The sequence below is a fragment of the Apteryx mantelli genome, chromosome 1 (assembly GCF_036417845.1).
Source record: "Apteryx mantelli isolate bAptMan1 chromosome 1, bAptMan1.hap1, whole genome shotgun sequence".
In the NCBI taxonomy this organism is placed as follows: Eukaryota; Metazoa; Chordata; class Aves; order Apterygiformes; family Apterygidae; genus Apteryx; species Apteryx mantelli.
Window position 1 is genome coordinate 22727356 of NC_089978.1, and position 24038 is coordinate 22751393.

Below are 24038 nucleotides of genomic sequence, written 5' to 3' on the forward strand. Positions count from 1 at the left end.
GAGGCACTCCGGTGGGATTCTTGGACCAGAGGTAAGAGAGTCAGCCCAGAGTCTTAAAAATAGTTAGGTTTCTAGATAGAGGAGTGAAGCTCTACAGAAATCTTTAAGAGCTTCCCTAGCAGCAGCAGCACTAGAAATGCTAAAAGTCTATTTACCCCCCTCTGGCGCACTGCAGATGGTATGAGTTTGTGCACACAGCAACTCAGGCCAGCCTGGGCCCATCGTTAATCCACTGACACAGCCGCAAGGCTTTAGCAGGCAGGCTGGGCCAGAGCCAGCCGCGTGACGGCAGCAGTGCCCGTGCCCAGCTGGCCAGTGTGCGGTAGGGCCACGGCTGTACCCATGCCAAGGGAAAGGCACGAGTTCGTCCCTCTCCTGTGCTCCAGCACTTGCCTGAGGAGCCCAGGCCTTAGAGCAGGTTTGCATATGAACAGCCTCGGCAGAAGGCTGTTCTTAAGCCACTGTCTAGGCATAGTCAAGTTGTTCTCTGGAACACTTTATTCTTTATTGTATTATTATCTCTAACAAACCTATTCCTCCTGCTTTCTCCCATGCAGCTTTTGCTTGATGCTGAAACTGTGCGATTGCCTAAATTGCCGGAGGGTACAAGAGGCGGATCTAGTATTTCTCAGGGGCTCTATGAGATCTGCGTTTGTCCGGATGGAAAGCTCTATTTGTCAGTGGCTGGCATGGGCTCCACTTGCCAAGAATACAGCCATGGCTGTCAATAAAGTACCAGAAAATGCAACATATTCCCTTGCTATTCTGAGTTTTATATTATTGCTAACAGAGCGTTACTGAAAGCAGAAATTTAAAAAACAAAGCACTTCAGTTTAGGAAACAAATCTGTATCTAGAAACCTGGACTACAGGGTGAAAGGAGAAGCAGAAGAGCACAAATGACATCTTAGCTTCAGAAGAATGACTTGAATCAAATGAAATGTTCTGGCAGTACCATTTTGAAATCAGCCATATGGAGAGCATAAGAAAAAAATAAAAGGAATGTTTCCAACACTGAACTATTATTCAGCCAAATGATTATGTTATTGTTAATATTTTTGAGCTCCATGTTTTTTTCTTCTCACTACATGTAAACACACTGCATTAGTGGGTGAAATTCATTTGAAGGAATTACTTGAATTATTTGATAAGACAAAGCATTATTTGGGGAATTCAGAAAGTGCCAGCAAATGGTCTATGCAATTTTGTTCTTGCAATAACACAAAATATGAAAGAAAATGTGTTTGTATGAGTTCTGTGCAAAATGTATTAATTTTCTGATAGCTTTCTATTTTAATTTGGCAATGTAAGTGTTGATTTGCTTATTATGGAGTCACATAAAAAACAGACTAACTAACAGAAAAAGCTCCAGAAGTTACTAACTTATACCTTCCTGTGTCTTCAAAGCTGTTAACTGTACAAAAGAGAAATGTGTTAGTATATTTTATAATAGCAATAGTTTATTGTACTGCCTCTACCATCATAGTCATTTAAACCCTTTTATATTTTAGAACATGCTAATTCAATATGGCTATTTGCTCTGCCAGCTGGACTAGTAAAAAGAAAAAAAAATCTTTAATGTAGCTCCAGATTGTCTGATACAAGGAACTGTTTGGGCTGTGGGAGAAAAAAAAATCCTTTTCTACTGCCTGCAGGATTCAATTAAGAGGACTGTGTCACTTCCATCTGCAGCTGTTGACTGAAATTTCTGATCTTCTCAGAGTGGGACCCCCTCACAAATGGAGAGAGTAAAACTACTCTATTATTTTTTACATTAGGACTTTGGATATAGAGTAAATGCTCACCAGAGCTGACAAACCATTTATGGACCTTGTAGAGAAACATGACTGCAGACCCATTTCCCTGTACATGGCGCACTGAAATCACAAATAAATTGTTTGCACACCTCTGGGTCACAGGATTTGTAATTAATTGTTTGTTGTTTAAACCTCATGGGTTTTTAACCCCTTTGATGCTATTTTGTACATATTTGATGATACTATTACCCAGTTAGGAGCTGCTGTCACGTAGTGCCTTGGTGTTTATTTACAATAAAAGCTTAAACAATAACCATTATTAAATTACAGAGTGTCACTCCTTTAGAGGAAAAAATCTTCATTCTTAAGGCAGTAGCATCGGAACAAAACAAAACAACAGCCAAGACTATACCATTTATTAAACTTGCTACTTTGGCTCTAGTGGACAATCAAAGAAACGAACATTCAGTCAAGATCCCAAATACCCACAACAGACTGAGTGAGGAAAGACCTCCCAGTTAACAGTATCTGCTACTGTTGTGGTAAAGCCCTGGGTAGTCCCTGCCTCAAGGACTGTCTTTGTATTTTATCCGACAATGTTAATGTACAATACTGAAATTGCCCTTCATTAGCAGGGTGGAGCCCTCAGCAATTAATGCAAACTAGAAGAGCTTCAATAGGAAAGAGTAGGACACGTGTGAGAGCTGAGATTTTGGGACCCTTCAGGCAAAAGCGGCAAGTGAATCAAGGTCTCCTGTGTTATTTGGAGAGTGCTCCAATTGCTAACACATTGCCTAAAGGGTAAGTAGGATGTAACACATCTTTCATTTCTGAAATTCCCTTGTCCTGGGCTTAGACATTCAGGAGTGGGTCCAGGGCTGTTAGCCCGAAAGAGAGCAATATATCACTCTACTACTAAATAATGCAATTAAGCCTTCACTTGAGACAGGCTTTAACAGAAACCTCTCTTCAGCATTTCTTTAAAGTCAGCTTAGGTAGTTTCAGTTCCATGCGCAAGCTGTTGCAGAACAAATTATGGGCAGTCATTCACTGTACAGAGAGCCTACGCATTATCAGAAAGGACAGCAAATTGCAATGCATGTGTCAGATACCTAAAAATTATCACTACAAGCAACCTGGAGGGCTGTAACAGTCTTTCATAGGTCTAGTATGACAGCAGGACAGGAACTTCAATCCTTAGACTATTTAGCCACTAAGTAGTCTCAAAGGTATCTGAATTATCATCACATATGTTTCTAACATCAAGGATACACGTCTACTCATTTCATATGCTACCAAACTACTCATTCACCTAGTTTAAGCCCTAAATTTTAGCCAGATATTGAAAATAAGTACATTAGTCACAATCTGCCTGTTCTGCTAAGCAATGGAAACATGGAATTTTAACTTATGCATTTTAAGCTTTCACTTTGGAGGCACATTTTAAAATGTGATTTTCCACTAAATACAGAGCAAGGGCTTGAACCCAGGTTTCCCACATATCACAAGAGTAACCTAACCCCTAAGCTATTAGGTATTTGAAAGCAACTACTGTTGAACCTCTTCTGTTGAAGTTGCTCCATTTCAGTTAACATTTACATAGCTGTGGTATTCACCTGAGAAAATCACGGTGCAGTTCTCTGGCTAGTAACACTACTGAGCATTATGGCACCTCACTTAGACATTGCAATAGCTACTGCCTTTCTAGGGTGATCATCCTTTTTGACATACCTAAGTTCACAGGTGAATTCTGTAGTAAGACAGGACACTAAGCAGATCTCCTGCATCCCAGGCCAAGCCACCATCCAAATCACCAATTTGTCCCTCTTCATTTTTTCAGCTTCAGTTCTCATTTTCACTGTGCTACAAAACTGACACTGAACACATAGTTGCATTGCTTAAGCTGTGAAGGCAAGAACTACAGGTTTTTAAAAGTGTGGGTGGCAACTTCTTTTGTCACTGAAGAACATTTGAGGGATTTTTTTTTTAATTTATGGTGAGTGGAGAAATAAAATTATTGCTAAAATTATCACAGTGTAATCAGCTGATGCTAACATCTGAATTGTTGTTGATCTCAATGTAGTTTGTACACCACCAAATTATCATTTCTGATATCTCCATGTGGACATCTTTCCATGTGTCTTTAATCTTGTAAATTATTGTTTCCAATTGAATCAAACAAAAATAATTGTTACAAAGTAACAGAAATAATGGCACAGGAAAATGAGTTTGCACTTCTCTAGTTTATTTTGAAAAGTGTCATGCAAATGGAAGAAAAAAAAATACTACGCAGCATATTGAACTGTATCATTTGCATAGATATTTTTCCCCAAAAAAGAATAATTTACAGCAGTTCTTGTTATAGTTGGGATTACTACACAATGGAAAAACAGAGATCAAAATGGTAGTAAATATTGGAAGTAGCAAAACAATCCTCTGTTTCCATTTCACAGTCCTTTAGTATTTATATTTGTCTATCTTTATATAGCTTTATGCAGAAGGAAATTGCAATTACCTGAAAACTGAATTATTGAATAAATTTTATACATTTCGAAAAGTCTGTTTTTCCTTTCATGTTCAAATGAAACACAGCTTAAATGAATGTTTACATTAAAAAAAAAAATCTTCCTAAGACTCTTAAAATGTGAAATGTCCATTATTTTAAAACATGAATACTAAATCATGACCACAATTAAAAAATTATTTTCCAGCATTTAGAATATGCTTTACAATTGGGCTTCACTGGACATCTAGAATTCCTTTGTCTTCATCTGGTAGGTGAAAGTAAGCAAAAAAGATGCCAGTGCTACTGAATTAATCATCCAGAGTTACTGAACCAAATAAAACGTAAACAGAATTGGTAAAAAAAAAAACCTCATTGACAAAAACCTCCAAGTGACTAAAATGTAGGCCTTCATCAAATATAAACATCTACTTTCATTTTCTCAGGTTTAATTATTTTTATACTACTGTCTTTCACAAGAAGCACTTCTACCTATGTTCCACAACACCAATCCGGCCATCCTTAACTGTTTAGATCCAGCAATACAAAATCCAAAAGTTCGTACTACCCTTTTTACTTTGAGTATTTACAAGATTTTATTATGACCTTTTTTTAAAGCAACCCAAGTACCAACTGAATGCAAACCATATACTGATTAAACAAATCTTAAGTTTTCAAATCACCACAATAACTTTATTTTGATTCTACTTTTCACTTTCGTCTCATGCAAACAGGATTCAGCCATTATTTGTGTACAAATTTTGCAAAACTGTGTTTCTTTACAAAATAATATTTCTTTTCCTTTTAATAGTTGGTTACATAAAAAAATCTATTTCCTTTGAAGAAAAGTCACATCTTGTCACCCATTGCTGAGGCAAAGGAACAACGCTTTCTTGGAACAGGTTTTAATGGTATTGTTGAGAAGAAAACTTTTGAGGCTTCCATAAATAGATAAACAGTAACAAAAGTGCCACAGCTCTGCCACCACAACTCTTTAAATTCAAGTTACTAAATGTACAGTTCAATCAGTTTCCTGTACCAGTTACCCTGGCTAAACCTCTCACAGCTATAATCCTGGGAGACAGGACTGCTGAAGCTGCTTTTGAAGACACATGTTCCTGTTACAAGTGGAAGATAAGTAGGATGCACCCCTGGCTGAAAAGACCTTTTGGCCTACGTGAACTCATGTAATGTGCAGAACTACTTGTCAGACAAACTTCTGTGGAAAACACATGCTAACATTCACTTCTACAGACCCCTGGTAAAAATCATCACACACTGCTTTTCTGAGCTTCCAGGCAGAACTTATGAACAATTATGTCATTCTGTATTTTCCAATTTTTCCAGCTGAGCCAAAAGGAACAAATTAGGACAACATTTAAGACAAGTATTCAATTTATCATTCAATTTTTCTTGCTCACCTTGGCTCAATATTTAAACTTAATTCAGATTATTGGTTTCCTAAGGCCTGGGACCATTTTCTTTCTCACAGTGTCAGCATTTGACAATATATATATTATAATTAACAAAATAACTTAGTAGTTCTGTGCAGCCATTTTAATGGGTCATAATAATACTGGTAAGGCAACATAAGTTGCTTACAAGACACATAGTTACATATTTAAAGCTTTCCTCCCCCAAAATCTCACCTAAAAACTGAAAAATGTTCTCCTGTTGCTCTTCTGTTATTTGCTTTCACACTATCCTGCTACTTGATATTTTAGGCATTTAAACTAAAAAAAAAAAAAAATGCAGTCAGTGTTAACTGTTTCCCATTTTTAGTATTTAAAACTGTGCTATTTGCTTACTCAGAATACTGTTCATCTGACTCAGTCAATACACAAAAGTAGTATGAGCCACAAAGCAATCTGTTTTAAAAAATACAGGGAATAAACTGAACTAATTTATTTCATGGCATACCAAGATTTTTGTTTTACTAGCATGTTATTTACTGAAAAAAAGTCAGCAATATATATATTTTTTTTAAAAAGAAAACTGCAAACATTTGTCATTACAGGAAAAACGCATTCATATTTTTTCCTTTTTAATTTTCATATTTGTACAATTGTTTACAATGAATTGAAAAGAGACTACATATTATCTAAAAGAAAGCTTGAAATAATAGGTAAATTCAGTCTAGTTTATAAAACCAAGACACATCAGACCAAAGTATATGTTTGCATTTTTCTTTATTAAAATTATGGCACTTAATATTTTATAGCAGAAGTAACCACACGGCTTCATAATCAGAAGCTGTACAGTTTTCCTAACAGCAAATTTCTTCCCATTGCCAATAATTACTCGCAAGTAAGATTTTTCTGATGAGAATAAGCCCTTTTTTAATTTGCACAAAGCAAAAGCCTTTGTCATGATTTTTTTCTTTTGGATTATAACACTCACAGCCATATCAACCCCAGGAGCTCAGTGTTGTTCATTTTCCTTTACATTCTGTAAGTTAAATTACAGTTTCACTGTGCTATCAAGTAAGCAATTATAACAGCAAGTCACCGGTAAATGTTTAACAGTTATGTAAAATGTGGCTGATTCAGCAAAGAAAAATCATTTAACAAGATCCCCCCCCCTTTTCTTTTCACAAATAGCTAATGTTGAATATTTCATGTGACATTATCAAAAGTATTACAAATTATAAAAGAAAGGGTGTGAAATAAAAATCAGACTTGTCTAGGGCTGTAGTGAGCAACAAAATAAAAAGAGCATTACATTACATTGCAGCACCTTGTAACATGTAACAAAAAACAGTGCCCATTGTACACTGAATTGTACTATTACCAATGTTCGTTTGTGGAAAAAAACATATATATATATGTACACACACAAAGGCACACACAAAAAAAACACCCTCAAGCATTTAGACATTTGAAAACTGAGTTTTGATCTGTGGTTTTCAAAAAAAATGAGAAAACACTGTATAATAATGGTCACCAATTTTACATTATCCACATGCATTTTTTTCATTAAACAAAGATGACAGGCTCTAGAAAAAAAAAAGTAAATTAAATACCTAACTATTTTATAATAAAGTGAATGCACTCAAAGCACAACATGAAGCTGCATGTTAAATCAAGTATCATTATTTAAGATTAAAATACTGTACCAGTTCACAGGTACTGAATTATCCTTCACATGTTCACAATGTGATACTGCAGCAAATTCATAATCAGATCCAGCTGATAAGAGTATTTGTATGAGTGACATGAATGTCCACAGAACACAAAAGAATACAGAAATGCTTTGGAGCAATACCTTTCCAAAGTTGTTTCCATTTCCATCCGACCGCCTATTTCATAATACATCCAGTCTTAAGATTAGTACATTGAAAAATGACATGACCTTTCTGGAAACATAGTATTAAATGAAATAAAATCTAATATGGAGTTTTAATTACAGACTTCATCTAACAGAAAGCTAAGCTTTGGTTATATAAAGTGCAGTTCAATAATGTGCTAATTCATCACAATACTGTACATACAGCTGATTTTTGCAGCTCAGTTTCCTTGCAAATTTAAAAAAAAAAAATCATGTTTTACAGTTTGCTTATACAGCAGGCTCAGTTTAAAAAAATCCTGTTTAAATTATCTTCAACTCTAAGTACTTCAGTACCATCCACATATGTGCACTGTATTTCTAAACTGCTTGGTAATGTGTAAATTCTTGTTCAGTAATCTGTACAATTACCTTTGTATCTCATCACATTAAATATCTAAGCTCTTGAGAATACAATAATTTTCTAACCTCTTCAAATCTCTTACACCTTCTGTTGTATAAAGTTTTCAAGTTTTATTATGATACAAGCAGTACATTCCATCACTCTCATAGCAACTTCTGAAGTAAACCTATCATTTGGAATCTGTGGAAAAGGGAGCAAGTCAGGATATCTAGTTTTTAAGCTATCTACTCCATAAGCTTCCAATGTCTGAACATCATTCATAAGTCCTTCAAGTTGTTGACTGTATTCCTCTATCTTTTGGGCAAGTGCTACTGGTTTTACATCTTTATCTGACTTACCCCTCACAGCATAGTCAGCTGCAACCAAGGCTAGTTTAGTAGAAAGGTAGCATTTAAAGCATACCCATTCATTGGCATTTTTATGAAGATCATTCCTTGCAGCTGAAAAGTTAGCTCGGGCCTGCCTAAGCCATCTACGTGCCTCTACAGGATTGCCAACAGACCTGAATGTGGGTGGGACAAAAAAACGCTGCGAGTAAGATGGCCCTGTGGAAGGTGGACACTTCTCTGTATACTGTTGCCTTTCAGATTTATGGCTTGTTGCTTCTTGATTCCACGAAGTATAAAATCTCTTAAATGAAAACTTATCTGACTGAAATCGAGAAGCAGAGGATGAAAATGTTCTTCTTGACGCTCTGTCCATATTTTGATCTATAAAGGCCTGTTTTTCTAGCCTGTTAATCTCATTCTGCAAATGTTTGAAAACTTCATTAGCTATCTCAAGGTTCTCTGCATTTTTATCTGGATGCCATTTAAGATACAGCCTTCTAATTATCTTTTTTCTTTCAGATTCTGGAAGCTTCCAAGCCTGTTCAATCACAGATGTCACTTCTCTTAATATTTCTGGCAAGGAGTTTGGCTTTATCTTTTTTGGAGAGTGATGCTTTGAAGACATTGTTTTGTGGCTCTCCTTACCAGTGAAGAGAGGTGGAATCGTCCTCGGTCCATGCACTGGAAATTCTGTAGGACTGGTTGGGGTAGAAGGCGTGCTGTCCCTACTCTGAGAACTTTCTTCAGGCCTTGAAAATTTGTACAAGTCAAGAGAGCTCACTATTTTATATTCACTATATCCAATATCAATCTGATAAATCTTGCCTAAAAAACTGGGACTTTCATCATCTTCTCTTTCTACTTCTTGTACAATGATTGCATATGTGTAAGTTGGTTGATATGATCCATATATATCACCACCTTCAGCATCAACAAGGTAACCAACATATTCACCAGGATAAAAAACATTCATTGGATCCATAAGAAGTGTATAGTGAATTTCAGCTGGTATAGGAGTGCCAGGTGTTGGTAGTTCAAGTTTTGATGGCTCTGAAGAGTCATACTTCACTCCTAAACTGTCAAGCTTCTCACTAATCCGGTAAATATCGTTACAACCCAGCATGGCAATTAAATATGAGGTATCAGAAATCAGATTGTCAGTTGCTGATTTTAAGGTCATTGCTAATGCTAACAAGAAATTTATGTCTTTGCTATCAGAGTGCTGTATATACAGCAGTATTACTGCATTTCCATATCTCTTTAGAAAAGCAAATGTTTCACTTTTACTGTGGGGAATAGGAGCAAAACCTTTAACTCTTAGTGTTGTTTGCAACTTCTCAAAACAGGAAACTTTCAAACCTTCTCGCAAAGCTTTGCAAAGTCTTATTGCTTTTTCTTCATTAGCTAAAAAAGCATTGTCGTTTTCATGCTTCATAATCCTAATAAGTCCTGTGATGAACTGTTCTGAAGATAACAGTAATTGTAATCTTCCCTGCAGAGAACATAATGCCCCAAACTGACAAATTTTGGGAGACTCTTCATCCAGCTGTTCTTCCAGAATACTGCTAAGTAAGCGAGGCCTCAGTTTCTGAGGAAATAACATTATCAGTTTAGTGTGAAAACCATGATCTTTGCCTAGGTAACACTGGCTAAGATCAACAAGCATTTGTACACCAATGTTACCCTGGATTCTACTTTTGTAGTGAGGTGCATCATCAAAAACTAAGATACTTGACTTTACCAACCTACCATCTTGACTGGGAAGGTAAAGGGCAAAATCTCTCATATTCTCAAGGTCATTTCTAACCTTGACAGAATCATTTTGAAGACTTTTGAACAGGCCAGAAACTACTCTTTTAACTGTGCGCATTTCATTAGGATCCAGCTGCTTCCCTTCTGAGTTCTTGAATATGCGACCTAGAACTTCAACATACTGCTTTGTTGAAATAATATCTTCAGTACCCAAATGTTTAAATAACTGATGGAAAGTGCCAAGCTCTAAAGGAAGTTTGTAAAGGTAAGGCTTAAAATCAGATTCATACTCAAGGTTTATTACCACCTCTTCAGGCTTCAGGAGCTTCCAACCTTCTTCCACCATTACAAAAGAAACTCCTCGAAGCTGAAAGCGAAATTCCCTTTTCTCTGTACTAAGAAATTCATAAATGCTTCTTAGGACCTTGGCCCTAGTTTTCACCATGTCCTCGTCCAAAGTTGTTATATTGCATACGTTCCTGCAGTTATTGATAACTTTGTCCAAGGGAGGATCCAAATTAACATTCAGCATAGTTAAAACTTGCTCAAGCTGTTCTTGTGAACCAAGACTACTTCCTTCTTGTTCTTTGATGCTTAAGGGTGTTGCTTTCTCAGGAAGAATGGGACATGAAGTCCACAGTAACTGTAACACATCAGCCTGTTTGAATTTAGGATTTACCTGTGCCCCATTGAATCGTATAAGAGGAAGTGTTCCATTAACTTCTTGATACTGAGGATGAAATCTAACAAATTCTGCAGGAGCTCGTTCAGGGCACAGAAAAGGAATTAGTGACAATTCTTTCAGAAAGTTTCCTGACAAGAGATCAGTTCTTTCTTGAAATATGTGATGGAGGAGGACATCAACAGTATTCTGTAGAGTTTCTTTAGACCAGTTTTCTGTATTAGCTCGCATGCTGATCTCCTTAGCAAACTGTAATAACTGTTGCTGTGAAATAATGAATTTTAGTCCGATATGCCGTAGGAAAGTTACCCATGATGTAAGGAATGCAGCTTGATTCTTCGGTTTTGTAAGTTGTTCCAGTTTCTTAAAAAAATCTTGAGGTATGAAGAATTTTTCAGGAAGCATAACTTCAAAGACTCTTACAGTTCTGTCATAAAAATATTTTGCAGGTTTTAATCTATTGCTTGTATCATGAATGATCAAAATGCTTTCCAGCTTTTCAAACAGCTGTTCTTTCACTTCTGAAGTTTCCTCAATGCTAGTTAGTCTATTCTTTAAGTAGATCAAGTGTTCTAATTTTGCATCATAAGACAGACATTCAATTTTTGGCAAAAGATGTTTCAAGTACACTTCAAGATCATCCACAGAGACACAGCCAAGCACAGTGTACAAGTCTTTCAGGTGAATTTTTTCTTCAAGAAAAGCTGATGAAGTAGTCTGTGTCCATCTATCTACTTCTATCGATGGGATGCTTTTTGTGAGAACATAACATGTCCCATATTTTGAAATGCTGATGTATCGGCCACTAATGGATTTATAGCATGGAAGAGACTTTAAAATTTTAATGTCATCCTGAGATGTCAAATGACTTAAATTGCAATTGAAGTACATTAAAAGAGCCTCAAAGTCACTTTCTGCTAATTTTTCAGTCTTAAAAGTTGACGTCTGTACCATATATTGTATGGCTTTCAGAATGCTTGAAGGATTGTCTATATTTGCTGTATGTCCTGACAACAAAGGCACTAAAGCACCGTCTTTGGAGCAAATTTTGTTCAATGCCAGCTGAATACAACCTGTTTTCATTAAAGCATGAAAAACTTTATCGCTCTGAGCATTCGGAAAAACAGCTATATGCATAATGCTGAGGGGCAGCAAAACATCACACTCTGGCACAACAAGGTGATTAGCAGAGACAGTAAACTTTACACCTGGGAGCAAAGTCCAGTCCTTCAAAGTTTCAACAATATCATCAAATTTTGCTTGCATATCTTCTTGGTCTTCCTTAACATTTATAGACTCACTAATAAAATGCCAGGCATTCTTAAGCCAAGATTCACTTGCAAAGTTTTCTTTCCATTTCATACAGTTTCTAGTTTTATACTCTCTAGGCAACACAGACGATAACAAATCAGCAAAACTTGTGATATCAAAGACTTTTGCCACATCACTGCTAAGTAAAATACTGCTGTATCTCAAATACAGTGTGTTCATGAAGAGATCCTTGCGAGATGGAATCAGTTCGTGGTATGTTGTTAAGAACTTTGGTCGCTTTGAATCAAAAATTTGCAAAACGTTGTCAAGGGTAATAAGGAGTGGCAAGCCCTCAACTTGGATTTCATTTTCTTCTGCATCCTTAAAACAATAGTCAACCAGAAGTTTGAGACTATGGAAGAGCTTCAGATTTGTCTGCTGAAGACGACAAGGTAGCTTTCCAATGTGGCAATTAGAGTCTGGAAAAGAAAATGTCATCAAAAATAATCGGACATCAGCAGGCGTCACATAGCTAACAGGAATATCTGCATCTATCAGACAGTGGTAAAGATTTGCAGTTTCATCACAGTTATATACCAAATTAAATCCAATTTCTAAAAGTAAATGCTTGAGCCTGTAAACATTTTCGGCCACTGTCTTGCGCGTTGTGATGTTGTACTCCGTGTTCTTGAGGTGTTGCAATTCATCTTGTAGTAAATTGTCAAAAAACGGCCTACCTTTGTTCACAGTAGACATGTTAACCCAGGTGATGATTACAGCAGAATGCAAATCAGAACCATCAATATTTGGAGCTCGCATAACAGGTAAAAGACGCTTCAAATCTTCATAAATGCAACTGTAAACTGCTTTCACTAAACAATACCAATCTGGCTGAATATCAAGTCTGTTAACTGGAAAAAAGGACAAAAATTTTTTTAAAGTGTCTTTCACAACATGAATAGGTGTGTTTTGCAATACTGATACTGAAGGATCAGTGCCTGGAAAATACCGTTTTTTCAGCTGAATCAGCAGTTCAACATAGGCTGGTGCTATCAATGCTGTCATTAGGCTATTATTCCAGTCACTTCTTACTCCAACTCCATTATCATCACGCCATAGATTTCTTCTTGCAGAATCCAGAGCAAAGTGACCATTCACATGAAAAGGTAACCCAGTTTCTAACGATAAAGGTAAGAAACAGAATGCTCTATGGGGTTTTTTGTAATTATGAGTAATGCAAGCTGCTACTCCACCACGTGGGAAAAGAGTAATGTCCTCATTCTTGTGGGCTGATACAACACTTTTGGATACCTTCTCCATGGCAGAAAAGCCTGACCTGTTACAAATTAACCAAGTTGTAAGGTTCCCTTCAGAGTCTTCAGTATCCATTGTGTAAGTTATCTGTTGCACAGGTATTTCACTTAGCTGCTTTTTTTTAGTAACACTATCAATTACAGATGCATGGAATTGTTTTCTTTTCAGTCTGTCTCCATCCGTGATTTTGCCTTGTACAGAATATAACACGTTCAGTACTCCTGTTGTTTTTTCTATCTCACAAATAGAAATTTTTTCCATATGGTTCAAAAACATTAAAAGTTCTGCTCCATCTGTACGCAGCTTATCTAAAAGATTTTGAACCATTCTATCTGAACACGGAACTGAGGAAATTTCTGATACTTTTGCCATCTCTGCATTTCGAAGAGGAAACCTAAACATTGTACAGTTATCCAGTTTAAAGTGATTTCCTAAATAGAGGTCCAGTACATCTGAGAACTGCGTTCTAAAATCTGCATCCAAATCTCTAAACATGCGCCCAGGACTTGTTGATGTTGAACCTGGTGCATATCTAGCATGAGGATCAAAAATACAAAGTATATCATTGCCAGATATGAAAGAAGGGCAATCAGTAATATGATAAACAGAATTGAAACCTATACCATATTGTCCAGTTTTGCAGGGATTTCCTACTTTTGTACCTTTTCCAAGGTTCTGAATTCCTCTAATATCATCTTCTGTAAAAGGCTGATTGTTGTAAACACACAGTGCTGGTCCTTGAAGTGGCGCCCATTTCTCATCAAATATTCTATCAGCTGGATGCTGTCTAGGATCAAACACAAAACAGATTTCTGTAGCTTTTGCATCATCTGCATTCTGAAGGAGCTCTTTCAGCATTTCCTTTTCTGAAGGGTAGGCATTAAGGATGCTTTTAATTCTACCTGTCAGTTTTTCTTTCTGGCCGAATTCTGTTCCAAGGGTAGTAAAACAGATATTAGATGCATACCTTTCTAAAGCTTTATGTCGTTTTGGTATTGCTCCAAGCTTTACTGCAACTTCCCTTGGAATATCAGCATGGCAATATTTAACAGTTGTGTCTTTAACTTTAATCCATGGACAGTCATTGTAACACAAAGATTTTGCAGGTAGAAGTGCAAGATGAGTATCAGGTAACAAAATCTCACCGTACTTTTTCTCACAAAATTCCTGCTTCTTCTCTCTAATGAGGCTCCATATTCCTTCACTAATTATTCGCCTGCAAAGCTGAAAATTGTCTTCTGTCAGTTGCTTGGTTCCTCTTTCCTGATTTACTAATTCTAGGACTAGGGCAAAATCTTCAACTGTAAAGGCCTGTCTCACACCCACACTTTCAAATAGTTCACGGAAACTATTTTTATATTTATTAGGCAACTGATAGAGATAAGGTGCTGCTTCAAAATTCAAATGGAAAGACACTTTTGTTGGATCAACATACACATTCTCAACAAGAATAAAACTACAGTTTTTCAGTTGTTCAATTATCATAGCTTTTGTTGATTCATTTTCTAACATTGCTTCATGCAGATTTTTGTAACATGCATTAGTGATATTTTCCTGATATAATGTAATTCCATCAAATGACTTAGCAACTTCTTCCAACTGATTTATGACCAAATTAACAGCTGGTTTCTTAAGTAAACCCAAAAACTCTTTGACAGCTAATGACAAAGCACCACAACCTTTAAAGGAATGGGAGTTTTCATTAAGAATTGGTTCTATTAGGCAAACTGTATCTTGATGATCAGCAGTGAAAAGATTGGTTGCTGAAAACATTGTTTCAGGCTGAAAATCACTGCCTTTCCAGTGCAATGAGAAGCCTGCTGGTTTGGTAAGGAAAGGAAGGAAAGGGATGGTCTGACATTTTTCAGCAAATTCTTTAGCTCTAGGGTCCCTACACTTTAGTTTTTCATCAATAAGACTCAGTATAATGCTGCTTCTGAGACAAGCTGCAACATGATCGATCTTATTAATTTCTGCTACTGACTCTGCACGTTCTATCAGATCTTCCCACAAAATATCATCTTTAGCCATGCCTAACTGAACAAGTTTAACCAAAATAACTGGATTAAGATAGTCCTGAGTAGTGCCATAAGGAAATCTTCCATCTTCAGCATCATATAACTTCGCAACTCTTCCTTCAGGATGGATCAATCTTGATGGTGTAACCAATGGATGTCCATCCAAAGAACAAGGAATACAAGGAGTAACACGAAGAATTCCTGAAAACTCCTCAACTTTTTCATTGAGAACATAGCGCATCAAAGGATCACGCAGCTCTGCATCAATCTCCTGAACATTAGGGAAAAATACCTCAGAAAAGAACTGTTTCTCAGAGAAGGTGTTCTCCAATAATATATATTTGCATCCTGCTTCTTCAAATCCTGTCTTTACCCAGGAAGGGAGATCTACAGCACACAGGTTTTTGGAACCAGTTTTTTTAAGGTACTTCAGAAAGATCTTAAAGGCTGACGGTCCAATGTCTGGTCGTTTCAGTATTGAGTCATCTAAAAACCTTACATTCTTCATGGAAACCCAAGAGAAACCATCAGAAAATACTTTGATACCTTCTTTGCTTTTCATGTGAGCTATATCTTCATAAAACCCTTGACAAATAATAGAAAAATCATCATGAACTGAATCAGGATCTGGCCACACTGCAAAGTAACTGTAGTCAACTAGCTCGCCACTGATTGTCATGTCACGTAAAACACAAAGTGCTTCCAAATAGGCTTTTACAATAACATGCCTCATGAATACTGTGTTCCATCTTCCTTTTGTGTCCGTTTTCCATATCTCTTTCCGATTTGAAGTAACTGCAAAGCAGCCATTTATATGAAGAGGTAAGCCTGTTTTTATTCGTAGAGGTAAATAGCAAAATACTTCCCCTATGTTGTTGCAATTAGGTTTCACAATCCACTTTTGATCCTGAGTTTCAGACAGCAACACTCCAACTCCACCACAGGGAACAAGACCTAGTCTTCGTCCACTTTCATGTAAGGAAAACTTTAAAGCCTCTCCAGTGTCCATGCAAGAACATATAAGCCATGTTGTCGAATCTACTGATTTTTGTGGCAGCTCATCAGCTGACCTTTTTATCTGTCCAGATTTAGCCATTTCAAAGAAAGAAGCTGGATCATCTTCTGGACCTCTGAAAAGTGGAGACTGTAAATCAGCAATCCGTCTGAATATGTGATGAAATTCTTCTACTACTATCTGTAAGATACACGAGGACTTTGGTGTTTCACTGGGAAGCTTTTTATTACTGCTGCTGCAGACCTTCATTAGTTTAGCTGCTTCCTTTAAAACACTTACATTAGGTGCAGTCAAGGCTTTGGGAGAACACTGATTTTTTTTAATAGTGACAATATCTTGTGCCATCCCAGGATCATCTTCCTCAATTTTCAAATATTTCAAAACCATTGAATTTACACTCTGAGCAAATATTATCAGCCTATGACCACAAATGCTAAATTCATCCACAAGAGAGTAAATGTCTGCTGTATTGTAGCTTGTACTGCTGACTTCACTCACTTTAGCTTCCTGCTGAGTTCTAAAGGAGAGCCTGAAAAGTGTTCCTTTGTAGCTGTAAGGAGATTCTACAGTCAGTGGTAACTGGCAATCAAACACTCCTATAAATGGCTTAAATTGATTAGGAAATTTTCGCAGTCTCTTCTGTTGTTTACTCCAGTTAATTTTGATCCCTGGGTTAGATTTATCTCTAATATGCTTGCTGATATGGTTAACATTTGGATCAAACATAATCATGAACTCACGACTCAAAATAATGGGAATATCAGTGACATGATAAACAGAATTAAATCCCAGTCCAAATTTCCCTACTTTGTCAACTTCACTCCTTTTTAAAGACTCTCCTAAGCGAGTTATATTTAGAAAATCAGAGTCAGAAAATTCAGAATTATTGAATGACCACAAAGCTGGACCATGACATGCTGCCATTCCTGGATCCAAAAGATTCTCTCTTATGTCCATATTTCGTCTCATGTCAATCATAAAATTACATTCTGTTGCGTTGGCATCATCAGCATTTTGAAGAAGCTCTTTAAAGATATCTGAAATGGAAGGATATTCTTCCAAAATATTTTTAATTCTCACAGTGAGAGGCTCTCTTTGTCCAGACTGCTCAAATCCCATATTTTCTGGATTAATCAATCTTGTACTAAGGCATGGGACATTTAACCACTCTGCAGTTTTCATTGGTATGTCTTCATGCACCAAAATTATTGGCTCAACAGAATCTTCAAGCAAATCATTTAAATCATCAACTTTGATATCGCAGTAACAGCACTCATGAATTGGCCTCATTGCAAGTCTATAAGGAAGTTTGCCACTGTATAGTGGCATAGGTGTATGCAAACTTGCAGGAATCTGATTGCTGTAGAGCCACCTTATAATACTCAACATGATGTGAAGATTTTGTTTACTCTCTTCTTCTGAGAGAGACTGTTCACTTTTTAGATATATCTTCTGAATGACCATAGAAACATGGTCTGGTGTTAACTGCTCAATTGAACCACAACTTTTAAACAACTGGTGAAATTTAGCCATAGTTTTTGGCACATTATGTAGATAAGGCTGAAGGTCAAGATCAGGTACCGATTTTATAACTGCTTGTGTGAGGGAACAAAATGTTTTACCAGTCCAAACCCAAGGAAATATCAAGGCTTTGAAAGCTTCTTTACCTTCTTCTAAATGATCATGCATAAATCCATAAATTTCAAGCAAGATATGTTGAAACTGATAATAGTCCTCATCACTGAAGGTTTTAGAACTGTGCCAGTCAACCACCACCTTGAAGTGTTTTAAGACTGCTTTTATACTAGGTTTGGAGGGGATGCCAAGTGCTTTTTCTATATTCAGATGCACATTTTCCACAAGGGGAACGGAGGAACCAACTAAAATTGCATGAGATACATGACACATTTCTGGCGGGGAACACAGATTACAATGATCTCCTTTCCAGACTAAGGATCCTGGATAATTTGGAGGTCTTTCCTTACATGCAGGAATCCATTTTATTTTTTTCAGAGCAGTTTTTGTTTCCGATGAGTGAAGCAGTGTATGGTTTTTGTTCAAAATCATCAAGAGAGTTCTAGCTTTTCTTAATAATAAATCATGATTGGTGTTAGAATCAGCATGCAAACTTTCAATTTTATTTGCCACTCTCAAAATATCATTTTCATCAAGATTGGCTTCACTTTTTAAGCCTATTTGTCTTAGAGAATGAAGAATATCTGATGAAGCTGTAAAAATCATAGGTGGGAAGCAAATTTCTTCCTCAGCATAAAACAAGTTTTGCAGTAGTTCTACCTCAGGATCAAAGAGTTCATTTGCTGACATTATCTTCTCCTGTGAAATCTTAATAAACTTCAGGGATGTCAGCCAGTCTATCACATCTATATTTTCATTTTTCAGAAAAGTCAGATTTTCAAGAACCCATTGCATTATCTGTGCTGTTTCATCATATGAATAAAAATCACTTCTAACATCTTGTATAATAAACTTTAAGCAATCTGTGCTTTTCAGCTGTTCTATTTTTAGCAAGTTAGCTAAGCGAATCGTAGCTTCATCACTGCTGTCAATTATTGGAACAGAAAATCTTAGACCAGGAGGAATTTTGGCAGTGTGATGTAACACCTTACAACCTTTTAGCCCAGTAAAAACAGGGACACATTCATCAGATGATTTTTCAATTTTTTTAAATACCTGCAATTCCTGAATAACTCTTCTCTCTTTTTCACTTGCATCAGTTAAACTAGCTAAGAATCCCCTAAGAGCATCTTTATGTGTTGATGGGAATGATGAAACCTGACTGCATAGCTTCTGTAAGGACATTTTTTCCATTATTTGTAAAACAGCACTTGGTAATGGTGGATGTACATATTTTTTTATAAGTGGATGTTGTATAGAAATATCTAGCTTCTTAATTATAACTCCACCAACTTTCTGAATAATATCAGCTAAATATTCTGGGAGCTGAGTCTCAGATTCATCGTCCAGAATGATAGGTGATGGATTCCTAAGTCTAACCAGTTCCACTGATGTCTGGTTTTCTTCCAGCAGTGTCTTGGGAATAAGTGGCATGTCATCAAACAGACTTAAGTCATCAGAAAAATGTATATATAAGTTCTTCCAGACCATCTTAAGCCAGGAAACTGATGGGTGATTTTTGTCTTCCAAACCTGGATACCACTGCACCACCATGTGTCTGCCAGGCCACACACTATTCATAACTTCTTTAATTAGCTGGGCAAATCTTTCTGGGTTCAGAAGCTGCAGCTGAGTACACGGCCTTCCTGAAATTACAGCAAAAGGGCAAAGCCATAAAAAAATCAGAGCTGCACAATAAAATGGTTTCTGCTGTTAGAAAAAAATTCTAACTTCTGTGCCCTGTCTTTTCTTTTTGTGGAAAAATTGTTAAATAGAACTTTAGATAACAGTTCAAACATCTCCCCTTGTTTTTAGGAGTTAATTAAAATCAACTACATTCCATATTAGTACAAAAAACAAATTGAAAAATGATTAATACATTATTGCATTTGTTAATTTGATAGACAGGTTTTCAGGCATACAAAGCAACTAAGGAGTTAAAAATCAAACTAGAAACTTCAAATATATTTTTCTAGTTGATTCTTTACACTACTTATTTACATAGTAGCTTACTTGCTTGTTCAGAATTGGAAACATTATTTATTAGATACAGCAAAGAGCAGCCCAACAAAACTCAGTTGTTCAATGAACGCTGAACCTAAGTTTAAACGTATGTTCTTTTATTCTTACTGTCAAAGCCCTCATTAAAAGGGATATGTTAACCCTCATATCTCAGTTATCATTAAGACAGTTCATAATTAAAAACTACAGAATGTCTGTGGGGTAGAAAACAGTGCACAGAACAAAAATACCACTTCCTCCTGATGACACTGAAGACAATGACAGAAATAGAAGAAAGACATATTTATTTGAATTCCAGTCCTTTCTTTCATCTAAATAGTACTGCTGTTTCATCAAAAGCAACTAACCAACTAACAGTATTATCTACTGTCCCTGTTCTGCTGAAGATAGGCAGTAAGACATCCTTCAGAAACAAGTTTTCTTTCACTTCATGCTCACAGAGCTACGCATTATGTTAGTTATGTTGTTAGGAAATGACAGCAGCCTTATGAAAAGAAAGAGAAATACTGGGAGCAGTGGGTCAGCAAGATAAGAATATACCTACAACTAAGCTAATTATTATTATGCCCACTATTTAAGCAAGGAACTTTAAAAATACTGTTCTAAAACCTATGCAGGTGACCCTAAAACCCTGGAAATTATCTACAGCATGGATTAAAAATATATATATAAATAAACTAATGAAAATGTTTATCATTTTCCCTGTGAGTGTTAACTGCAATTTTTTTTTCATTGATAAGCACTTTTCCCCCTTAACTGTATTTAGAACTCTTTTCATAATTATCTTTGGTAGCTATCTTTTGGCAAGTTTTGTTTCCAAGAAAGCTGAGGTAATGATAATAGCAAATCACCCAATTCACACAAATACCAAGCTCCAATCCAAACCAGTACATCTTCAGTTGATAACCATACCTGAAAATCCCCAGAGAAGCTGTTGGGCTAGAACATAATCAAATCCATTTTCAGAAAACTTTTAACATCTAGCAAGTTACACATTAACACAGTATAAACAGAAAGAATTATTAACATTTCCTTTTGCAATAAAAATGCAGTACACATTTTATGAGAGAAAAATGATTTGGTTCTTTTTGTACAACACAAAAAAAAATTCCATCCCATCTTCTGAAAGAAAACATAAAAGAAAGGTTTTTTTCCTATCTCTGCAACTGTATCAGAAATATAACTGAAATAATTTCTGGAATTATATAAGTAAAGTTCTTGACAGATGAGATTTCAAAACCTCCTCCAAAATAACACTAATATTCAATACTTATAGTAACGTACTGCAGCTATACTTTACAACCAAGCAAAATCTTAGAATAAAGAATAATTTAGAAGGAGGCAGAATGAGTAAAGTAGGCCACTACAAAGTTATCAAAAATTATCTAAAAGTCCTCAGGCATTTTTAGAAGAATTATACTTGTCATATTCATGTACAAACATGTATGTTCTTCTAATCAATGAGACATACCGCTAACCAAGAACAAGTCTCTGGAAGAACGCAGTTCAAAGAAACTGTCAGAGGAAAGAGAACAGAAAAACAGACCTCAAATGGAACCAAAAAACCTTCCTAGGAACTAGTGAGACTGCACAATCTGCTGCAATTTGGAGACGAAGACTGGAAGTAAAGGTGTGTACTAAAAGAACTCAGCAGAGACTAGTTAATGAATATATAATTTTTACTTTGTCTTAGTCACCTGTGTTTTTTCTCTGTTTAAGATATATTCTTATATTCTGTCTTATAACCTGTTAAACCTCACTTTTCCTTTTTCCTTTTTTTTTTTTTTTTTTTTTTTTTTAAAGCATGGTTTTGGACTTTGTCAAGTTCTCTTGCAGAAAACTGTCTAGGACAATCCACCTCAAAAGTCAGTTTAGGGTTCCATCACAAGGAACTGGTGTTCCTTGCTACAAACAGGCACAAGGAACTGGTATTCCTTCCAAGCTAAAATCCCTGTTTGCCACACAAATTTTTACCCATCTAATCTCACTGGGGATGTCCTGATCTCTTTCTTTTAAAGTCTCAGTAATTATTACTTGCATAGTAATAATAGTAGCTCTCTATGGTTCTATCACAGATAAAGAATATTCACTGTCAGGATACATGATTTAAAGTAGTTCCTCCACCCAACAGTTTATACCCTGTACTATAACAAAACAAAATAAATGAAAAACAGTATTGGGGGAAAGTTAGACAATGAGGAAAATTAAAACAAGCATATTCTGCTACAGCTAGGAATAGCCAGAGCACCCTACCTCCCATAATACGGTAATAAGGCTTTGGCAATTCTGTTTTTAGAAGAAAATTTTTCTTTATAACAATTTCAAATTTGCTGGTCTTCCTATTCAATGAAAGTCCCAGCACTGATTTTGTATCTTCTATATTATTTATTTTAAATATTTGCACAGTTTGCTCTGCAAAACACATTATTTCAATTCTTTCAATCTTTTTACAGATTTTTGCCATGGTTTTAACATTTATGTTATTTGCCTTAGAATTATCTTATTTTTATATTATTTTTGATAATCAAGCAACAATTGAACCATGGAGCATGGAGTATGTGTCCAGCTCAAGGGGAAGAATAATAAAGAAACAGAAGATATGAAGGATTGGAAGGAAAAAAAAAAGTGAGAACAGGCTGAAGAAAGAGACTGTCACTGAAAAGATGAAGTTTATCAAGAAAAGCAAATCAAGTCAATGATGCCCAGTATTCTACGTCTGGTTCTAAAATCTTCAGTCTAAAAAAGAAATCTCATAAACTGGACAATTTAAGAAGGGAAACAAGAATGTTTCCACTGAAAAACATATTTTCTAGACATTGAAGAGCAAAACAGCTCACCATACACTCACACTATTAAAAAAATAAGTTGAGGTGTGACTTGTTTGCAAGTTTTCTTTATTCAGGTGAAAAGACTTCTGAGACAGAGACTTCAAATTTACCAATCAAATGCATAATAAAATGCAAGGACTGAAAGTTAGATATAGACAAATTCTCACTAGAAAAGAGGCAGAAAATCTTAACTCTGAAGTAAGCTAAATGTAGAGGCATCCTATCTACAGACGCAGTAAATTTGTTTTCACCAAGTTTTTTAATCAATACCGGAGGTCTTTCAGTAGATCTACTTTGACTCAACCATAAGCTATGAATTAAGACTCAGGACATACTTCGTGAAAGTGTATGGTCTATGGTATGCTCAAGCCAGATGATTTAAACGGTCTCATTTGATTAAAAAAAAAAAAAAAAAAAAAAAAAAAAAAAAAAAAAAGCAAAAAAGCATTGATGTGATTACTTCCAATCATGAGATATGGGGTAATCCACACTAACAAAAAACATGACATATAATTTTTGCATATGCATAAATTATATATACAAAATAGAATTAAGCAGACTGTCTTCAGAGGAGGAATACCATTTGCACAAAATTACTGAACCTTGAAGATATGCCTTACTAAGTGGGCATCTATTCCTTTATTGTAGATCTATAGCCTTCATCTCTTCCCTTTGCCTTTTTGTTCGTTTACCATTTTTAATTCATCATTCCAGTTCAAATTGTGAAACAATATAGATTCTCATATCTTAATGTTTTTGAGATGACCAACCTACTTATGTGAATACAATTTCAAATAAGATATCGCTTTAAAACTTGGATTTAAAATTAGTCTGTCCAATCACTAACCATTTGTTTCACTATAAATAAAAGAATACAAAAGACTTATTACCTCGGCTTTTGGCAGCCTCTTTCAAGGCAGCTAGAACCTCAGGCTTCAGGTCATCAGAAAGTAACCTTCCCTCAAGGCCAGGAAAGAGTGATCTAATGTGCCATTAAAGAAAAAAAGGACAAAACACACAAAAAGAAAGGATTTTAGCAAAGCAGCCAGTTCATTTATGTTACTACACAGAAATTACTGGCATGGTAAAGCAATCCATGCAAAGTAGCTGCTTATATATGAGGAATGGGGCTTTCAGAGGATGTTTTCTTATATATAAGAAAATGATGCATTTAGAAACACACAGCAGTAAGAAACAAAATTTTCCAACTACTCTTCTTTTTGAAGCAAGTTTAAGCAAGTTTTC

At 35.9% G+C, this 24038-nt stretch overlaps 2 protein-coding genes across 6 annotated transcripts in view; one reads left to right on the forward strand and one right to left on the reverse strand.

Moving 5' to 3' along the window:
• The window catches only part of SGCG (sarcoglycan gamma), a 146510-nt gene extending 144595 nt beyond the window's left edge, over positions 1 to 1915 (forward strand). For all 5 annotated transcript variants that reach the window (XM_067290434.1, XM_067290442.1, XM_013962162.2 and 2 more), the window contains one exon: positions 558 to 1915. In XM_067290434.1, coding sequence (XP_067146535.1) covers positions 558 to 731 — 174 coding nt within the window. In that variant the 3' untranslated portion in view covers positions 732 to 1915. The remainder of the gene's footprint in view (positions 1 to 557) is intronic.
• Positions 1916 to 3984: 2069 nt separating this feature from the next.
• The window catches only part of SACS (sacsin molecular chaperone), a 36991-nt gene continuing 16937 nt past the window's right edge, over positions 3985 to 24038 (reverse strand). The window contains exons 8-9 of the mRNA XM_067290415.1: positions 23684 to 23775; positions 3985 to 19589 (exon numbers count right to left, since the gene is read on the reverse strand). Of these exons, the coding sequence (XP_067146516.1) occupies positions 8026 to 19589; positions 23684 to 23775 (11656 nt within the window). The 3' untranslated portion in view covers positions 3985 to 8025. The remainder of the gene's footprint in view (positions 19590 to 23683; positions 23776 to 24038) is intronic.